Genomic DNA, 19,567 nt, shown 5'->3' on the forward strand with positions numbered 1-19,567 from the left:
CACACACACACACACACAAACCGCAAGTGTTTACGATGATGGTCAACATGACAATCTGCTTCAAGACCCGCAGCAAAATACAGCAGAGCATGTTTTGATGCTTTAAAGATGCCTTGAATAACCCTGAGCTGCACCGTGGATACAGTCTCCTTATATCATCATGACATTCTTGACAACAGATTAAAACACAGTAATTTTTTTAAAAATCTGACACACATCATGTTGTTCTCATGAGGGTGAATCAGCAGGAATGTGTCAAGAGACCAGTAGTCTTACAGTTAACATTCAAAGTGCCTAAAAAGAGCCAGTTCTTGTGAAATGTAGTGAAACAGAAGACAAATGCTTCAAATGGAAAACAGAACTAAAACCAAAAATGAGTGTCAGAAACCTTAAAGGAACAGTTCACCCCAAAATGAATATTCAGTCATTATCTGATGGAAAATCAGACTTTTTATTGTCCATATAAACATTTGTGGAGCTTCACAGTAAAACACTGTGCAGCTCCTCTTGAAGAAGAACTGAAGAAGAAGAAAACTTAATATACAATGTAAAAAATAAAACAAAACCTGTTAAATACAAAACACAGAATGACTCAATAGAGTCTCTGGAAGCCCAGAGATCCCAAATTGATTGGAAAATATGTTATTCCAACACTTTTAAAAGTAGAAATCTTCACTGTTGCTGCTCAGCAAAATGTGCTGATGTGTAAATAACATCTTTTCAAATTAATTTGGCACCTCAGAGTTTCTCCAGACTTGAATTATGCTGGACGAGCTGTATGGACCCATTTAAAAAAAAAATCTTTTTGGTTATTTTTTCACATTTTAAAAGTCTCAAGCTACTTCAGTTGTTTACGAGAGTGTTTTGGTGTAATGCTGTTTTGCTGTGAAGCTCCAGAAATGTTTTGTGGACTAAGGAAGTTCGACTGACCGTCCACCAGCATGAGGGTGACGAGATAACGACCACTGAAACCTCCGTTAAGTCAAGATTTCTGCTTCTGATCACAAGTAGTTATTATGAGCTGTTATCTCTCTGGAAAACTACCATGAATCATTATTGCACCTTTTAATCTTTAGAGCTGTTAATCAAACATTTAGCCAACCAATCGATTACACGATTGATATAAAATACATTTTTGATGGTTGATTAATCGCTTCAGTCTGTCTTAAGACAAAATTCCAGAAACTTAAGACACAATAAACTGGATATCTTTGTGTTTTCACACTGTCAATCAACTAAACCAGCTAATTAAGGATGCTACATTTTACTATGGAGAATGACTGCACACATGTTTCACTATTTTGGTCCATGTTAAAGACAAAATGATAAACGAATGAATCGAGGAAAACTGGCAGATTAACTGATAATAAATATTGTTAGTTACAGTCGGACTAATCTTTACATAATAAACAATTTCATTACTTTATCAGGAATGAGAAGGACCTCCTGTCGAGCCCACACACACACACACACACACACACACACACACACACACACACACACACACTTGTCTGTTACTGAGTCAACAGGCAGCATTGGCACCAAATATCCTCACTTAAACTCCTCTGCAGGATGAGCCAATCATGCAGCATGCAGAGTAAAATCAGCGATCTGATTGGCTGCAACAGCAGGCACTTGGTCTTTGCTGCTAAGTGGAGGCGAACAAGAGAGAGTGACCACACAGCAGGGGCAGCGGGCTGGGATTTAACTGTGTGTGTGTGTGTGCATGTGTGTGTGTGTGTGTGTGTGTGTGTGTGTGTGTGTGTGTGTGAGAGAGAGAGAATTTGAGTATACGATGAGAGCATGAAAGAAAGAGAGAAAAACGAGGGAGGACAGAGAAGATGGAGAGACAGAAATGAAGTACAGCAGAGTCAGCATGTAGAGTGTGTGTGTGTGTGTGTGTGTGTGTGTGTGTGTGTGTGTGTGTGTCGGCAGATAAGAGTTGAGGTTTAATTAAAGGGGCAGAATGAGCTTAAAGGGACGTTCCATAATTAATCTCTTTTCTTAATCCCGGGAAAAGAGCAGTGGCACCCTGCGCTGCCTAATCACTCCTCCAGTTTCATTTCAGGACTTGTTTTGGTGCTCGGCAGTAAACACAACAAACACTCACAACAAACACAACAAACACACACACAACAAACACTCACCCTGTTACTTCATACTGTACGCGGTTATGGGTATTAATTTCCAACCAGACATGTCACTCATTCTTTTATAAACTCTTTCTTTTTCCCCATCGCTCTCTGTGTTGAACTTACAATGAACCCAGTGAGCGAATCGACGCAATCCTTCATTAATTCAAACTAGAATCACTGCCTGGTGGTTGAATGCATCATTGCACCAGTCGAGCTCCAGTTTACATCCATATCAGTGAAGACTCTTATAATACAGCCAGTGCTGGGAGGATTTTGAAGGCTGTCGTGGTGAAATGAAGGTTATCATCATACTGACATGTTTGATTCCAGTGAAACTTGAGTGCTTTCTCTCTTGAAAGCCGAAAACCAAGTATCATGTCTCTAGTTGTCTGGTTAGTTTTGGTTTCACGCTGTAGTTACACATCTTTACATGACAAACATACGTTCTGTCGTCGTCTCCTGCCTGTGCTGCCTCACATCAGTTGGTTTGTCGATGTATGACAGCGTGTTAACGTTGAACCTTCAGCTTCCATTAATAAATAGAACAGATTCATGTAGCTGCTGCTGTAATACTGTAGATTTCCCAGTTGTTTGGACTCATAAAGGATTATCTTTACTTATCTTAACATCATATATAGATCACCGCACCATGATTCAGTTTGATCCGGACAGAGACCACAAACTGAAATGTCTGAATGTCAGGACCAAATGAGGGAGGTGTAAAAGCATCCTTAGAGACAATTCTTACAGAGCAACTTGTTTAATTACTGTTGTGTTACTGAAAATGATTAGTGACACCTTAGCGATTATAAATACAGCTGGGAGAAGTGTTTAAAGGTGCAGGTAAAGATCTTCGCTGACTTCCTTTTCTTCTGCCCAATCAAACAAAATAATCAAACTGTCTTCGTTTTCTGAACTGAATAAACAAAGTGACCTTAATGAACAACACAATGTCATACTGTTCTACTTTGTTTACATGTGGCGGACCCTGCCACCCTTCTAGCTTTAAACAGTGTTCTGGAGACCAGCTTGTTTATTCACTCGTGGAAAAAAAATAATATTTCTGAGTTTGTATTATTACATCATTAACACTGTAAATAATGATATTCTGAGTTTCAGTTTTCTTCTCCAAAACTACAAAATGCCCCTTTGTGTCAACTGATACCTTTAGATAGTAGTCCACAGAATAAACTCACATATAAATGTAATCTGAGTATTTTCCTCATACAAACAGTTCAGTCAATTAAAACAATTAAACACCAGCTCGTTAAACCGACAGTCCATCATGGTTCAACATTTATCATAAACAAGCAATTAGCAGCAACAAAAGGTAAAATGTGCTTATTTTTAAGTGTAACTGAATAACTGATTACTTAGATGGTAAAACTAAACAAAAAGTAAGGCGAGTCAGTGTATTTTGATGTGAATTGAACTTTCTGGTGAGCAGCAGGATGATTTCTCAGTATCTCCTTCTGCAGCAGGCGACAGCCAGCTTTAGGCACCTTGCAGACGTTAAACTGAACCAAAATGAGTGTCATTTTTTCCATCCACAGTCAGAAACGTCTCTGCTGCTCAGGTTTCTCAGGTCTGACAGGTTGAAAACAGGTTCACCCAGCCACCGCAGCAGGGGCTGAGGTCAGCCACGAGACTCTGATGCTTTGTTGTTGTTGTTGTTGTTGCCTTATTTGGGATGGAGAAGATAGGAAACGCTTTGAGTTTGTCCCGAGGTTTAATTTGAATGTGCGTCCCCGCCCTTATTATTCTGCCGGCGGTGTCATTCACACCCTACAGCCATGTTTGGTTTGATGAGTCACTGCCAGGCTGAGAGAAGTTGTTACCAAATACAGTCACAATGCATTCAAACACTGTGCTGAGCACCATGATCTGCTGCCTTTCCCTCCTTTAAACTCTGACTGTACGGAAATAACACAACACTGATTTGTTGTTCACAGCTGAGAATGAATCTTAACATAAATATTCCCAGTAAGGCTTTTAAAGTTCCCCTCCAGAAGATTTTTCTACATTACATAATTTTAGGGAGGCACCTGTTGATTAACTTTTAAGTTATACTCTCCTTATCATCTGCTCTTGGCAAATAAGATTATATTCAGCAGCAGCAGCGGCCGGAGTTTATCTGTGGTACACATTCATTTTTATTTTGGCACATCGATCGGCTGCTGGCTCGTGGAGTCCCTGCCATCAGTTTGTTCTCTGAAATTCTCATGATTGAGAAGGTGGTTGTGTTGCAGGTTCAAAGAAGCTTTTGAAAGTTACTATAAGAAAAAGAAAGATGCTTTTTCATGTGAACGAAGGTTGTAAAAACTGTTGTTTCATAAACGTGTGTGACTGAGTGTGTGTGTTCACAGCTGTGTGATGAATTAATGATTGACTTTTATGACAGTTCAGGTATTTTTTTATAATGGTGTCTTTGTTTACATGGTACAAAAGAAGGAATGAATAATAAATAAATAAAATACGTGAATAACAAACCCATTGAATCCAGGATCCTCTCAGCATCTTCACATCAGAGGAACAGTGAGACATGTTGGCTCTGACCTTGAGCGATATCTGCTTGTTTACTTCAACACTTCACTGTTGCTCTTGAAAAAGTGCAGCACTCCCCAGAACTTCTTTTCATGTTTACAGACTTCCTTGTTGTCCAAAGTGTCTGCTAAACATCTTGACTGAATTAAAGCATTTGATTGTTATGATTTTGACTCATGTTTGTTGTTAAGAGTTTGAAAGTTTAGGATGTGATTGGATGACATCGGATACACAAACTTCAGACGACATAAATCAAAACCTGAAGCAGAATCTTTTATCAAACAATGTTTTATTAGGAAATGTAAAAAAAACCCCAGACAATGTTCTTGAGATCAGGTCAGAAGTGGAACAACAGATTAATTTTATGAATTGTGACGCAAACACTGATATAAATAATCACACAAACTCACAGAGAGACAGAAGTTTGTTGGACTTGTTTTGTGTGTAAAACTGTCGTGTTTAGTTTGGTCCAAAGTAGTCGACCACGCCGTTGCCTTTACGACCATCGAAGAAGAAGAAGTTCCGATGTGGAGGGTCTCTTTGGGAGAGAGCCTGAAGGGAAACACAAGAGGAAAGTTAATCTACAAAATATAATGCGACAAAATGAAAATGTTCACGTAACCTGTCAACAAGGAAAATCATTTAACACCACGAAAACATTCTAGAAAGGTAAAATTGTAAAGGACCAAGTTTCAAAGAATCAACCAGGATGACCTGAATGAACTATTTCAACTCCAGTTTTGTATTTTACATCCAACACACAGACCCACACAAACACTCATTCAGCCTCTTCTGTCACACTCCAAAGTTCTGAGTGGTTCTGTCCATCAGGTGAGTGAAATCAGTCAGATTCACCCGGAGAGGCTTCAGTCGGCCAGTTGCAGAAGGTTTCATCATCTTCATGGAGACAGCAGGTTGGCCTTGTTCCAATATAATGCAGACTGATCCTGAACTGTCAGACCCCTCTCTATACACACACACACACACACACACACACACACACACACACACACACTAACAGACACACACACTAACAGACACACACACTCCCTCGCAGACACAAACCTATCCCGATGTGAACTCTTGTTTCCCTCAGCCTGAGGTCACACAGCTCAGATCTGCTCAGTGATGTAACTGAAGTCTTATTCAGGTCAGCAGTGCGAAAACATTGCGTGTGTGTGTGTGTGTGTGTGTGTGTGTGTGTGTGTGAGACAGTCTGCATTAAAAAAATGAGACTGTTTTTATATGTGAGATGAGTCTTAATGGACCATAGATAACGCACTGCGTCTGTGAATCCTATCAGAGGAAATAAAACATCGAGCTTGACATCAAAACTGAACTGAAAGACTTCAGTACTTATATTTCAAAATAATCATAAAGTCTTTTTGCTGAAATTGACAAAAAACAAAAGGCATGAAACTAAAAATAAAACTGTTACGGGTGGTTGTTCTGTCTCTGAGTGACCTGATTTTCACCAAACTTTAAAGAGAGATGCATCCAATTACTTGCTAATTATTCATACTTAGCTTATCTGATGTTCATATTTCTGAATTTACTTACCAATTTATCTAACTCAACTTTGATCTCTGTAAGGTTGCAACAATTAAATCGATTTCTTCAGTCAGTGGCCTTTTTTTAACAGATATCTACACTACGCAACACGTCTGTCATCAGGGTAAACAGGCAGGCTGTAACCATGGTAACAAAGACAGGACAGGGTAACACAAACTCGCAGCTTCAGCTTCACATTAACTGTGTCGGGATCGGACCCAACACAGAACGCCTCCGGTCCGGCTCAGTTACAGAAAAACGTGGCTGTGTCAAACTCTGATTTTCTGATTCCAGCTTGTTAAATGTGAATATTTTCTGGTTTCTTTCTTCCTCCATGACAGTGAACTGAATTTTTCTGGATTTGTGGACAGAACAAGACATTGATGACGTCATCTTGCTCTTTGAGAAAATGTGAATTACATTTTTCAGCCCTCGATGTTTGACAGCAACGTTTATTGCTCAACCGTAAAACATCCTGTCACATTAATTATTCTTGGATCATTGACAAAACTTGACGAAGTGTACGAACGGATTATCTGCCACTGTAATTCTCCAATATCACCAAAAATCCAGCCTCCGTCAGACTCGACATGAATCTGTGGGAACACTGTGTGTGTCAGTGGAACGGTTTCAGTCATATGTCTTCCGTTGGATTTCCCTCCAATGGTCCCATTATGTTCTTTTATGTTGTAATATCAATGAGTTTATTATGTTGTTGAGCCGGAGGACCATGAATCATTTCTCCTTTTGCTGCCAGAGCGTCACACTGACTTTCTCTGTGGTCACAGTGAAAATCACTTCTGCACAGAGAAGACGCTGCCGTGTTTCTGACGCCGACCCAGAAACCAGCTGAGCCGCCACCTGTCAGCTGACTGACTCCCTCCCGTCTTCATCGTTTACTACAGCTCAGTGAACACTGTAACGTACATCACAGCTGATGTATCTCAAGTAATGATGTTCATATTTTAGTGTTTACATTTACAGTTTGTTGTCTAAAATGCTTTCTTTCTCCGTTTTGTGTACATGCTCACCTTGACGACTTCCTGTCCCAGAACGCCTCCCACGACGGCGCACACCGGAGACATCTCAGAGAAGCAGTAGCTGAGGACAAACAGTACAAGGAAAGTGTGATGTGAAGTAACTGAGAAACTGAGAAAGTGACAGTCCAGAGTCACTAAAGCAAAAAATGTCCGTCTGGCGCTTTGTTAGTTTGCCAGCTGATTTATGTGTTGTGCTGTCGGGTGACGCCGCCGTTTCTGCCGCGGCAGACTTGAACTTTTCACTGACGGTGGATTCACAGATGTTTGGGTTAATTAAAGTCACATCGCCCCCTTCCACAGACTTCATTACCACCATTCTTTCTCTGTTTCTTGCTGTTCGAGCTGCACAGTGCGGATGTGAATTCAGGCTGTTTTAGGGGGAGAGAATAAGGTTCATAATTTCATAACAATCTAAAATATGAGAATGGAAAATTTGCATTTAGATCAGGAAAAAAGTGGCAAGCAGACAGACAACAAGATCTGCAGGCAAGCTTTTCATCTGGAACTCGAATGATGTTTATTGTTGCAGCAGCTGAACTACACAATAGGTTTTTTTTTGGATCCATTTCTCCATCATCTGTTCTGTTATTGTTGTAACCAATGCCTGATGCAAAATAAGAATAATGTTCAGATCTCCATCCATTCACAGTACTGGGGACCACTGACCAACCTCATCAATCCAACTACACATGCTGCTGTCAGCAGGCAGCATCACTGCAGCTGCTAGAGTCGTCTACATCTCCATCATCAGAACTATATGTGTGGGTCGGTCGTGGGCGTCTTGCTACCAACACATCTCAGTAAAGTTTTAATTGAGTGAAGTGTCCATTAAATATCTAATGTGTATAGATTAAAGTCCCCTGACAGGTGAAGATGCTTTATACCTCGTGAAGTCATCGCTCAGGAGGTCACTGCTCACTGCCAAGGCATCCAGGACGTCATCACGGATCTGTTTCAGGAGCTGACTGTCTTCAGCAAAGGATTGTGGGTCGGGGTCACGGCCTTTGTCTGTACGAAACTTCAACAGAACTGTGGAGACGGAGGGAAGGCAGAGAAGAGAGAAGGAAGGAGAGCAGGAGAGACATAAAGGGAAGGAAATGAATGGCGGTTATAAAGCTGGAACAAGTTTTTCCGTATAATCTATTGCACTATTGCCATTTATAATTTCATCACGCTTTCTAGAGACTTCCACGGCGAGTTATCATCTCATGGAAAGACAACATCTCAGTTTGACTGCCGCGCCTTTGAAACAGGATGAAGTCGGTATGTGGTTGCACCATTTCATCCGATTTGGCCTACGCTTCCCCACATCAAATTAACAGCGTGCACACACAGACTCATGCATGCAAAGACTCTCACAAACATCTGCACATGTTCAGTGAGGAAACATTAGAGTGAGAAAAAAAAAAACCTCCTTCCTGTGTCTACGAGTTGGCTCGAGGACTCACTGAGGATTAGAAATCTGAAGATCGCTCTTTATTTGGTCATGAGCGATATCTCTGACAGCAACTGACAACTACACAGACGCACACATCAACACGTCGCCCCCGTGTTTCCTGTTCGTCCATTAACTTAAAACCACATGAGGAAGTCAAATCCTCCCACGGCCATTTCCACCAGCGTGGCACAGCAAACACACACTCGTACGTCGAGCCGATGAATCATTCTCACACCTCAGCTCTGCCCTTTATCAGCCAAACTTCTGTTAAAACAAAGTTAAAGAGAAATGGCATCACGCTGCACCAGCACGGCAGGAAAACTGAAACAGAAATTACATAACAGAATATAATAATGTGCTCATGGATGGAACAATGATAGCATCTCTCAACCTACACATTTAGTAGTGATGCGTAATAGATTAAAGTGGAGGGGAAATAGTTCAGATGGCCCTTTAAGTCAAAACCTGCGTGTGAAGGTCAACAGACATTTTGTTTTCCATATATTAATGCAACATCTGCACAGTTAGAGTTCATCTGGCAGAGCTGGCAGGAGAATATTTCACTGTTTTATTTCACAGCAAAGCGTAGATGTAAATCTCCTGGTGGACAGACCGTGACGTCCCTCTGAGAGTGTAAATCCTCCATACTGGATCTGATTTCAAGTGTCGAAGCTGGATCGATTTTCGATTTAAATCTAAATTGTGAAACCCTGCATCGTTTGTGTCTGACGTCTTGTGAGAAGTTCAGGCGCAGGATATTTCTTTAATGCAATGAAACACAAACGCAGTATAACATGACTACAGGTCACTCTTTATGTTAGCTCGCAGCTAGCTGATGTTTGCCAGCTAGCAGCAGTATACAGTCAACCAGTGTTTGAGTTTGATTCAATGAGAGCAGCTGGCTACGAATTGTTTTTCCTCAGCCGGCGGAGTGATGGAGGGTTGTAGGCTGAATTACAGCACACGAAACTTCTTAAATTGATTATTACGTCAAGAGATTATTTTCTGTAAAGCATGTTTTCATAAAATGTATGTTTAAATATGGCCTATTATCTCATCTAAAAAAAAAGACACATATATTTTGATGACATGTTGACATATTAGAGTTAAATGTTTAAAATGAATGATGTTTTCTTTCCACAGAGACGTGTTTTCACTTGTAGTGCTTCCTCTTCAGATAATGTTATTCTTACTATATTCTGTGATTCACAAGAACTGTCCTCAGTTTCTGCTTTGTCCAAATATTTACGCACATGGTCATATTTTCTTTTGCTGATCATCTTGTCAGTCTGCCAACAGAATAAAGAAAATAATCTAAACAATGACAAAAACATCCACATGCGGTTCAGATTAGCTGACTGTTCCTAGTGAGACAGGAAGCAGTCGTAACAGAGGAAGAGCCACTTCCTCATCGGTCGCCCAAAACAACAACCGCTGGCTCCAATTATAGAAACAACGCAGGATAATAACACTGCCTCCTGTCTCAAATGTATTATATCAAAAAAACAACTAGGCGGTGTTTCCACACAGAAATGGGCTGAAATGCAGCAAACAGGGCGAGGCTGCAGAGGACTCGTGGGTTTCAGAGTGGAGGGATATTAGACTAAAGGTCACAGAGGGTGTGAACCATGAACCTAAAATAAAATAAACGAGATGTTCCGAAATGTTCATATGATGAGCGACAAGACGCAGGTTTGCTGTTTAGTAAACAAATTTATGTCACATGACAACACCTGGATGTGTGGGTGACCTGCCAGACATCAGCTCAGTTTCTGACACCTCTGTTCTTTGGTTTTTTTTGGCCATTGACCTTTTCTCTAAAAATAAATCTATTTTAAAGCTCTTCAAACATTAAACACCGTCATCAACAACAACCAGGTTTGTGATCTCCCTCCTCGACTCAATAACAAACTGTTTACCACATGATGAACGAACACGGTTGATGAAGGTCTGGTTGCGATTGTCCGTATATTTGACAGAAAATACGCATGATTTCCTGACTAGCCATCTCTAAATTTGTAAAATATAATGGCTTCTCTATTGGCAGGGAGGGTCAGCGGAGAGTTAAAGCCTGCAGCTTGCAACATGCCTCCCAAGACCTCAGACGGGATGAATAAAGCTGCAAAATATGACTTTTCAATCTGCTCTCATGTCTGTTTTTGGATGTACAGTAAACTGCCTCGGAGCTTAAAAACATCTACTTGTAGTGTGTTTACTCTAATTTCATGGGAAGATCCTCGTAACTTCTAACAAGGTGTAGTCAAGTACTGTTGTTTTTGTTAGATCCACTTTTAAATGTGATATAATCCGGTAGAACTGCATTGTTTCCTGTTTATGACCTTTGCATCCTGCGAAATGTAATTTTCATTATTATTAAATTTACATACAGAAAACAGTGTGCAACTGTTTTGTGGTGATTTCCTGTTCTTATGCTTGTTGTCATGCAGAGTAGGTGTCGGGCTGTTCTCTATTCTACGCTCAGTGCACATGACTGGCCATGGACAGCCTGTGATGGAAACTAGCATGCAGTGTGGTGCAGGGCAGGTGACAGGAGGGACAATAACAACTCTTCAAGGGGGGTCATCAGACACTGTAAATAACCTAGAAAAACAGGAAGGCGTATTTCACATTTAACCAAAAGCTCAAAAAGTTCCTTTGGGTTGCTGGTTCCTCAGCAGGTCACAGGTCATTTGAGATTACTCAGGTGCAACTCAGTGTAACAATGTTTTTTAATCAAAGTGCAGGCTGAACTGAGAAGAAGCTAAATTTGATTTGTTTTTGTAGTTTCTCTTCTTTTCAGATCCCGCCGTCATCCATTCACAAGCGGATGAAACAACTGCTCTGCAATTAATTTTAACGAACTTCAAGGAAATTATTTTCCGTGCACGTGCAGTGATATTTCACCAGCTAAATCAGAAGCGGTGACTTTGCATGTTCATGGCAAATGTTTCAGTCTCGCTGCAGCGATCCTACGCATTTTCAGTTTCAAATTTCTAAACGTTTTTAGACCTTTCAGGATTCTTTGTCGTATTTGATCGAACGGAAAATTTTGTGTCTGTCTCGCCTCCCACACAGAAATGTCAGAAGAGCCCTCGCACACTCTGCCAGCTGTTTAACGGATCGTCGTTTGAAAAGCAAAATCAGTTTTACTAATAAATGCATATAATGGTCAGATTTAAGACAATTTCACCTCAAGTGCAATAATATCAACCCTAAAGACCCAAACAATTTTAAACAATTAACAATCTAGAAAATCAACATTCTGTGGCTACAGCTGTTGAAATCTTCTCATCATCATCATTATCTATTATTTTCACATAATCAATGTATTGGTTAAAATGCAAATAGGACCCTGCCTATCAGCAGTTGCCGGTGCTGAAAATGCAAACAAAAAAACACCACAGGTTTTAAATTTGCAGTGACATAAAACACAGAAGAAAAAAACTAATTTCACATCTTGAACCTGATGCCCGGAAAGCTTTTCTACTTTAGAAACAATGTGCAGTGAAACGACTCTGAAGTACCGTGAAGCAGGAAGTAGTCCACTGGAGTTCGCTTCATTGCGGCTTTTGCCTTCTCAGTCGTCCAGTCGACCTCCAGAGCCTCCTTCAGAGTGCAGAAACTGGCCGTCTGATTAAAAAAGACACACTAATGTCAACAAGTGGTGAACCGTCGAAATCAAAGATGATTTAAAGTGTTTTTCTGTTTTGTATAATCTTCTTAAAATGATCCACTCCTTTGGACTTAAAACTTAGACTGGAGGTACCTTTTAGAAAATGTTATTCACCATTCAAACTGTTAATTTTCATCTATGTGGCTCTTATGTGACGGTTCTTCACGTCAGGTTGACCAGCAGAATCCACGTACCTTCTTCACCATGGTGGTCTCGTTGGGGTCCACTTTGGCTTTCTTCGCTTCAGGACCGTCAGTAGAATTTTCAGTTGGTTTAACCAGTTTAGGTTTCTCCCTGAAATGAGAGTGAAGAGAAAGATTTCCTACATCATCAGGAAACTGAGCAGTCAATATTACATTAGAAATCAAGCTCACAAACAAAAGTTTTGTGCTGCTGTGTACAGAACATACTGTACATTAACTGCCTACTAGAAATGAAAGATGAAGCATTAAATATCACACCGACGTGTCAATACTGCAGAAAATGAGAACTGATACTTACATTTTCTGAAAACATAACTGTGATATCTGACATTTTATTGTGAAAGTCAAAAACGTTGAAGCTTCACACACACACAAACACACACACTTCAAACTTCTGCCCACACTCACTCAACGTAGTTGTGCTCCTTCCCGAGGTTGGAGAACATGTAACCATAGTAACCGTAGATATCCCCGCAGAAGACTTTGATGTTGCGCTGAGAACAGAGCTGGTCCACCCGCACCATCAGGTCTCTGGAGCAGCCGGTCAGACACACCTGAGGGAGAAGAAACACGCCCAGTGAGAGGCTGGTCAGAGCGTCGTCCTGATCAGCCGCCAACGCTTCAAGGACTAGAGCCTGGACGTTAGGGGCGAAAAGTTAACAGCAGTTAATGACGACAAAGAAATTATTCATCAGTGCTTATTGACCATGTTGTTACATTTAATCAGACTCAAGAGGGTAAACATTCCTTCCAAATTTGCTGCCTGTTTCGGAAGTAAACGTAGCATTTACTCCATCACACATGTAAGTATTTGCAGTTTAAACATTTACGTTTCTCTGTCCACATATCATCTATGTATTGCTAAAAACGTTTGGATTTAATATAAGTTCAAAACTTAACAGTTGTGAGTCAAACAGCTCCAACAGAACGACTCAAGCGCCGCATTTGTTTTAGAAAAGGGAAGGACATCGTGTTTGGCGAAAATCTTGTCGTGTTTGTTTCTGCAAATATTTTACAGCGGCATCAGGGTTTGTGAAGAGATGAGTAACTTCCTGTTAACGTGTCCTGTTGCTTCTTCACTGCAAGAGCATTTTCTCCACTTCTCAGCACCGTTTATCTCTGAAATCTAAATGTATGAAACTGAACTCCCACTGTGTTTCTCTGTTGATCACCTTCACATCCTCTAATACACATGACATTTTGTTGTTGTGTGGTTATTTATTTGCTCATTTCCATTTCTATTAGCATAACCCTAAAACTGCTCACAGTAACAGAAAATAACAAATGATATTGCTGTTCACTTATGTTAACTCCCTAAGGGACAGACAGACATAGCTCACTTCTGAAAACTGGCTTCAATCCCTTGCAAAAGAAAATCATCAGTGAGTTTCCACCCTCTCAATGCTAAGAACAACAAAGAAGCTGTGATCAGTATCTGGTCATCTGCCAAACAGACTGAGACACACCTACTGTAGCAGCAAAAACACAGCAGCAACTGGGGAAAGTTCACCTCCCTGAGTAAAAGACCAAACATGGATACAGCCGACACAGCGACAGAGAACCACTCTGTACCATGAGTTTGTACACAGTGTACCATGATCAAACCAGGGTGGACTGATGCCTGACTGTAAACAACTGTGCTGTGGGCTGGGTCCACCTTATCCTGCTGACCCAGTCCAGCACACCCAAAACACCCTCAGCTCACTGATAAGACCGACGCTGCATCTCAGGCATCACAGTCCCACACAGCAGCACACGGACCAGAGACAAGGACCAGTCATACCAGAGAGGATACATGTATGGACCTACAACAGGCTGCAGCGTTGGACCTCCACATGTGGAACTATAACAAAATATTCTTATTTTATATCTTACACAAAGTGCAACAACCTAAAAAAAATGTACCAACAGGGAGCTACTTTTACAGGCTGGTGGAGACATCAGTCCAAAACCTTCATCTTTTTCCTTCCTGGCAACGATTAACAAGCATTAACTGACCCACAGAGTAATTAGAGTATCAGAAACATATAAACATATATTTAAAAAAAGAACAACGCTGGTCATCTGTCATCAGTGTGTGATGATGAAATGTGTGAAGGAAAATAACTAATTTTACTTGTATTTACACACTGCATGCGAACGCCTGACCTATCAGATGGAGCCCTGGATACACAGGTCATGTATTCACAACAGGTGGATAATCAGATGAAGCTGCAGCTGAATGTCAGCTGCAGCTGCCATCAGATTAATTGATATCAGTTTGGTGCTGACTGCAAGGTTAGCTTGCATGAGAGAGAGGAGCTGATATGGGCACCTAAATATTTGTTTATTTACCGTAAGTGATATCGTCAGTTTCATCACCACCCTCCTCATACCGTGCAGGCGTATACCAATCTTCCAGTCATAGTTTCTCAATCTAAAGACAGTAATAAATATGATGATAAAGATAGTGTTTTGACTCAGATTTAAAGTTGCAAATGCAGTCACAAAAAACAAACACCATGGAGGAATACTAAGGACAGAGGAGAAGTTTTCAGGAGCTTTGACTCTGTGAGAAACAGACAAAGTTGCACATTTGCTGGCTGGTCATGATGTTATTACTATGTGGGGTTTTTTTCTTCCTTCTTGCATGAATCTAAAATTAACTATTGCAGAAAAAAAAGAAAAACTACTGTGTTATACAAAGAGAGTGAGTGAGAGTATCAGTAGCCAGTTAGCTGTACTCTGCAGGCACCCAGATGGACAGTCTGTGTTTTTCTATTGTATCCAGCTCTCAGTAATTAGGCCTTTCATATGAAAACTGTGACCACGCTGTAGCCGCTCCACTTTAATCACCCTCCATCTTCCCGCTGAGCCACACACACATACGTTGGTGGAAGCAGATGAAAGCGACGAGTGGTTTACAGCAGACACAGTGAGAAGATAAAGAGACCCCCTTCTGTTTTCCCATTTTTTTTTTTCAAATTTATCTCAGGCTTTTTAAATTGTCCCGCCTCTCACCCTCCCTCCCTCTGTCCTACTAACATCTAGCTCATCCCGTCCTCACTTCACTCTGTCCTACTTCCATCCTCCTCCGTCTTCCTCCCATGTCACTCTCCCTCCTCCTGACCCTCACTTGGCTCCCCCAGAGGGAGGAAGACTGCCGTATATTCAGACACAACGGGAGGAAAAGAAATCTGTTTTTCCTGTGATGGCGTTCAAATACATTCCTGCCTTCAGCAGTGAGCAGAAATGAGTTTCAGCCCGTGTGTATAGCTGCCTGCGGAAATTAACACTACATGCTGAAGGAACTTACATCATCTTTCCTAAAAGAAATTAAATGATCATCCTTTTAATGCTTAAACTACAGTAACCATATCTACTGTCTTTAAAACAAAAACACAATCAGAATATTTGTTATAGTGTATTGTACTAATTAAGTACAGACTATCTTCAACGTTTTTCAAACATCTCCTGCTCTGGCATACATTGACCTAGGAACACCATTCGAACTTTAAAATGTAGGCACAAATCCTGTGTGTGTGAGGTGTCTTCAACTTTTTTCCTGTAATGTCATTCAGACTGTTAAAGCCTCTATATGAATAGAATTTCACTTGCTGACATTGCCACAGGGATTTACCCTCCACAACAGGAAGTCAAAACTCTCATCTTTTCTTTAAACTATCTAATATGTGAGGAAAATAACTTTGTGAACTTGAAATTTCACCTGGATCAGGTCAAACAATCAGAAAATCCATGAAGGTCTTGCAACCAGAGTCTGAGTTATGATGCAATAAAATCTCATTTACACAGCACGGGATACTGAAGCACACTGAATTTGAAATACAATAATGACACCCTTAAAGTTAATCTTTAACTTTAACAGTGTTTAAGGGTGAACAGTGTAGAGAACACAGTCTTTCGTCTGTACGATCCCTCAGTTTTTGAACAGTGCAGGAGGACAATGTAACTGCTATATATCCCAATGTTCAGCCAGTATAGATATAAGGAGGGCTGGGAAATACATTTCCATTAAATATTTATCATTATACATCACTATATATAGTCTTAGATGATGGACATCGTTATATCATGATGTGGCTGTAAAGTGATATAAACCAGACCGTTGTACTTGTTCTAATACCCCCATAGTCATTATATCCACATTACCTATGATTAACAAAAGTCTCATTTGTTAATATCTTGACAGAGTAGTAACAGTCTCCCTAGAATATTGGTCGAAAATATTGTCATATTTGATTTTGTCACCCAGTCCATGCATTTAGTGCTATACAGGAGATCTCAAAATACTGAGATATATAATTTTTAGGTCAAATAGCCCGGCCCTAGATGTCAGTTTATAATTAATCAAAGATGAAAGACGTCACTTTAACCTTCCTTAATCAGTGTCAGAGTTAATGTCCTAAAATACAGAAGAGCACAAGAAAACAAATCAATGTCTAAATGCTAATCTTTGTAGGAGGACCACAACAATCATTTTCATCATTAATTGCTCTGACCCTTATTCTCATGCCTAATCAATCAATCAATTATTTAGTCTATAAAATCTTAAAGAACGCCAAACCATGTGTATCATATTTTCCCAGAGTCCAAAGTGACATCTTCCAAAAGCTTCTTTCATCCAACCAACAGACCCAAACCCAAGAACTATTCATTTACTGTCATAGATGACAAAGAAAAGCAGCAAATCCTCACATCTAAGAAGCTGGAACAAGAACATGGTCAAATGAATGTACAAACAGTACCATCCTCCACCCGCTCCACACTGCTGAGAACCATACACAACCATATGAGGCAAAAACAGACATGTCCTTGTTATAGAATTAACAGGAAAGTCACATCACAAAACCAGTCAGAAGAGACATGAAAAAAAAAAACATCCCTTACTACTGACTGAACTTTAAATCTAAGCTCATACCATCACTGCAGGACTTCAACTTAAAGCAGGTGCTTTGGTCCCCACAGAGATAAAACAAGAACTTTGGATTCATGATACAGGTTACAAGCGACATCTAGTGGTCAGACTGGTAATGTCAGCGCTCAATCTTGTTTCACTCAGAAAGGAAACACTGTAAAGTAACCAGATTAAACCTCCAAATGACATCACGTGACCTACATTTGGACAGCAGTCAACAAGAATTTTAAAAACATCCCAACAGTGTCAAACATGAATGCAGGAACGTGAGAAAGTACATCACTGCCAAACATTTTCACTTCCTTAAATAAGTTTCAACATCTGACTGCAATAACAGCTACATTTGCTGTACATTCAGGTCAAATCATTCAGCTTCCCTCTCAAAATGCTTATTTATTCATGCTGTGTTTGAATAAGTTTGTCTTGAATAAACTTTTAAATCACTCACCGCATCAAATTGCAGGAAGAAGTCATCTGGTTTGTCTTCGACTCTCGTTGAGTCAGCGTGGACCTCCACCATTGGGTTGAGGTTCTGCGCTCGCTCCAGAGACGCCTGGGCTCGATTCTGACCCTGAGCTGTCACCGGAACCAGGAACTGAGCTCGACATGACTCCTCTGACACCTGGCACGAGACAGAGAGGGAATGTAAAGCAGGGGGAGGATTGAGCTTCACATGTAACAAGGTTTTCTTTAGGGTTTTTTTCAGAGTTCCTTACACAGAACATGCAGATAAAACCAAACATAATTCACACAGTGTATCCAGGGGACTTTTCTCCCCAAATTATGTGTTCCGATATCAATTATGCAATCACACAAAGCCACAGAAGGCAAAACATCAACATTTCACTTGATAATTAAATGAGAAACACACTGCTGTAATGCTATCATGATGCACATCAATACAAAACAGCTGGTTTGTTTCCTCACGATTGACATGTAGTAAAAAACATTGAAGACTATTACTTTGCCAAAGGTACCATCTAGTGGACATACACAGTACTGCAAAGACTGAAGTTGCCTCATGAAGCTATCAACCATATACCAATATATAGATAGGTTATGAATGAATCAAGCAGATGTTCAGTTGGTAACTAAGAACAAAGACTTTTAGACTTCAACTGAAGCCAAAGCTCACTCTGTAGGTGACAGTGTGCACTGATGAGGAGAGGAACTGGAGGCTCTGATCATGGTTGTGTGCACAGTTTTAGTGTGTGTACCTGTTCATGATCCAGCAAAGTGAGTCCTTTAACTCCAGCCAGGATGAGGTTCTTGGCCACCTCTGCCCCAAGACCCCCTAAACCTGCCAGGAGCACACGGGACCCTCGCAACCTGTAAAACAAAATGCAGACTAATTATCTTATTAGCCTTTGTTTGAACTACAGACCTCAATGAAAAAAGACTTTGCTGTAGAGATACTTATACAGGGTAAACACTGAAATGTGATCAGCAACAATATACAGGTAAACCAAAATAATACACGACGTCATGCAACAATAAGGTCTGAATTGTAAGATTAAACAGACTTTGACTGAAATGAAAGTCCAATTAGAGGATTTGTGTATTTCACAAGTGTAGATAATGAAAAGATGTCGACCTACACAAGTATGAATCTCAGTATTCTAAGTGAAAACTCCCCACATGACATACTCTTATAAAAACCAAATCCCAACTGTTCGCAAATCTTAAAAAACCGTGTTAAATGAAACAGTTTGGTCAAACCGGTGCAGCAAGAGTGCGACAACTCATTTCTTCCGCTGCACCGATTAGCCTGCCAGGCTAACTAAGCTAACTGACCTCTTTTGGGCATCCAGCCCCCACAATCGGATCTGGCGGTCATACTGTGCCGCCTCCTCCTCACTGATGATCGGGTCCTCTTTCTCAATCATATCGATCATTTCAGATCACTGTACAGGCGGTATAAGCGGCGTAAAGTGTTTTTTTTAGGGTGCTACAGATGTAAAATGTTTCAAATGCCGCGACGGTCCCGCTGAATGGGCGCAGGGTGATGACGTCAGATAAAGAAACAATGGACGTCTTTTCACGCAATTTTATTTAATCTTTTTTGTGT

General features: G+C 40.5%; 1 protein-coding gene across 1 annotated transcript; it reads right to left on the minus strand.

The window, feature by feature from the left end:
• Nucleotides 1-4,949: 4,949 nt before the first annotated feature.
• On the minus strand, nt 4,950-19,509 carry sae1 (SUMO1 activating enzyme subunit 1). Its single transcript, XM_037120499.1, has 9 exons — nt 19,294-19,509; nt 18,717-18,828; nt 17,948-18,121; nt 12,993-13,138; nt 12,576-12,675; nt 12,233-12,338; nt 8,155-8,299; nt 7,262-7,331; nt 4,950-5,231 (listed from the first exon to the last, which is right to left on the minus strand). The coding sequence occupies exons 1-9, from the start codon at nt 19,392-19,394 to the stop codon at nt 5,139-5,141; spliced, it is 1,047 nt and encodes a 348-aa protein (XP_036976394.1). The 5' UTR covers nt 19,395-19,509; the 3' UTR covers nt 4,950-5,138.
• Nucleotides 19,510-19,567: the final 58 nt, after the last annotated feature.

This window comes from Acanthopagrus latus, chromosome 2 (assembly GCF_904848185.1).
Source record: "Acanthopagrus latus isolate v.2019 chromosome 2, fAcaLat1.1, whole genome shotgun sequence".
In the NCBI taxonomy this organism is placed as follows: Eukaryota; Metazoa; Chordata; class Actinopteri; order Spariformes; family Sparidae; genus Acanthopagrus; species Acanthopagrus latus.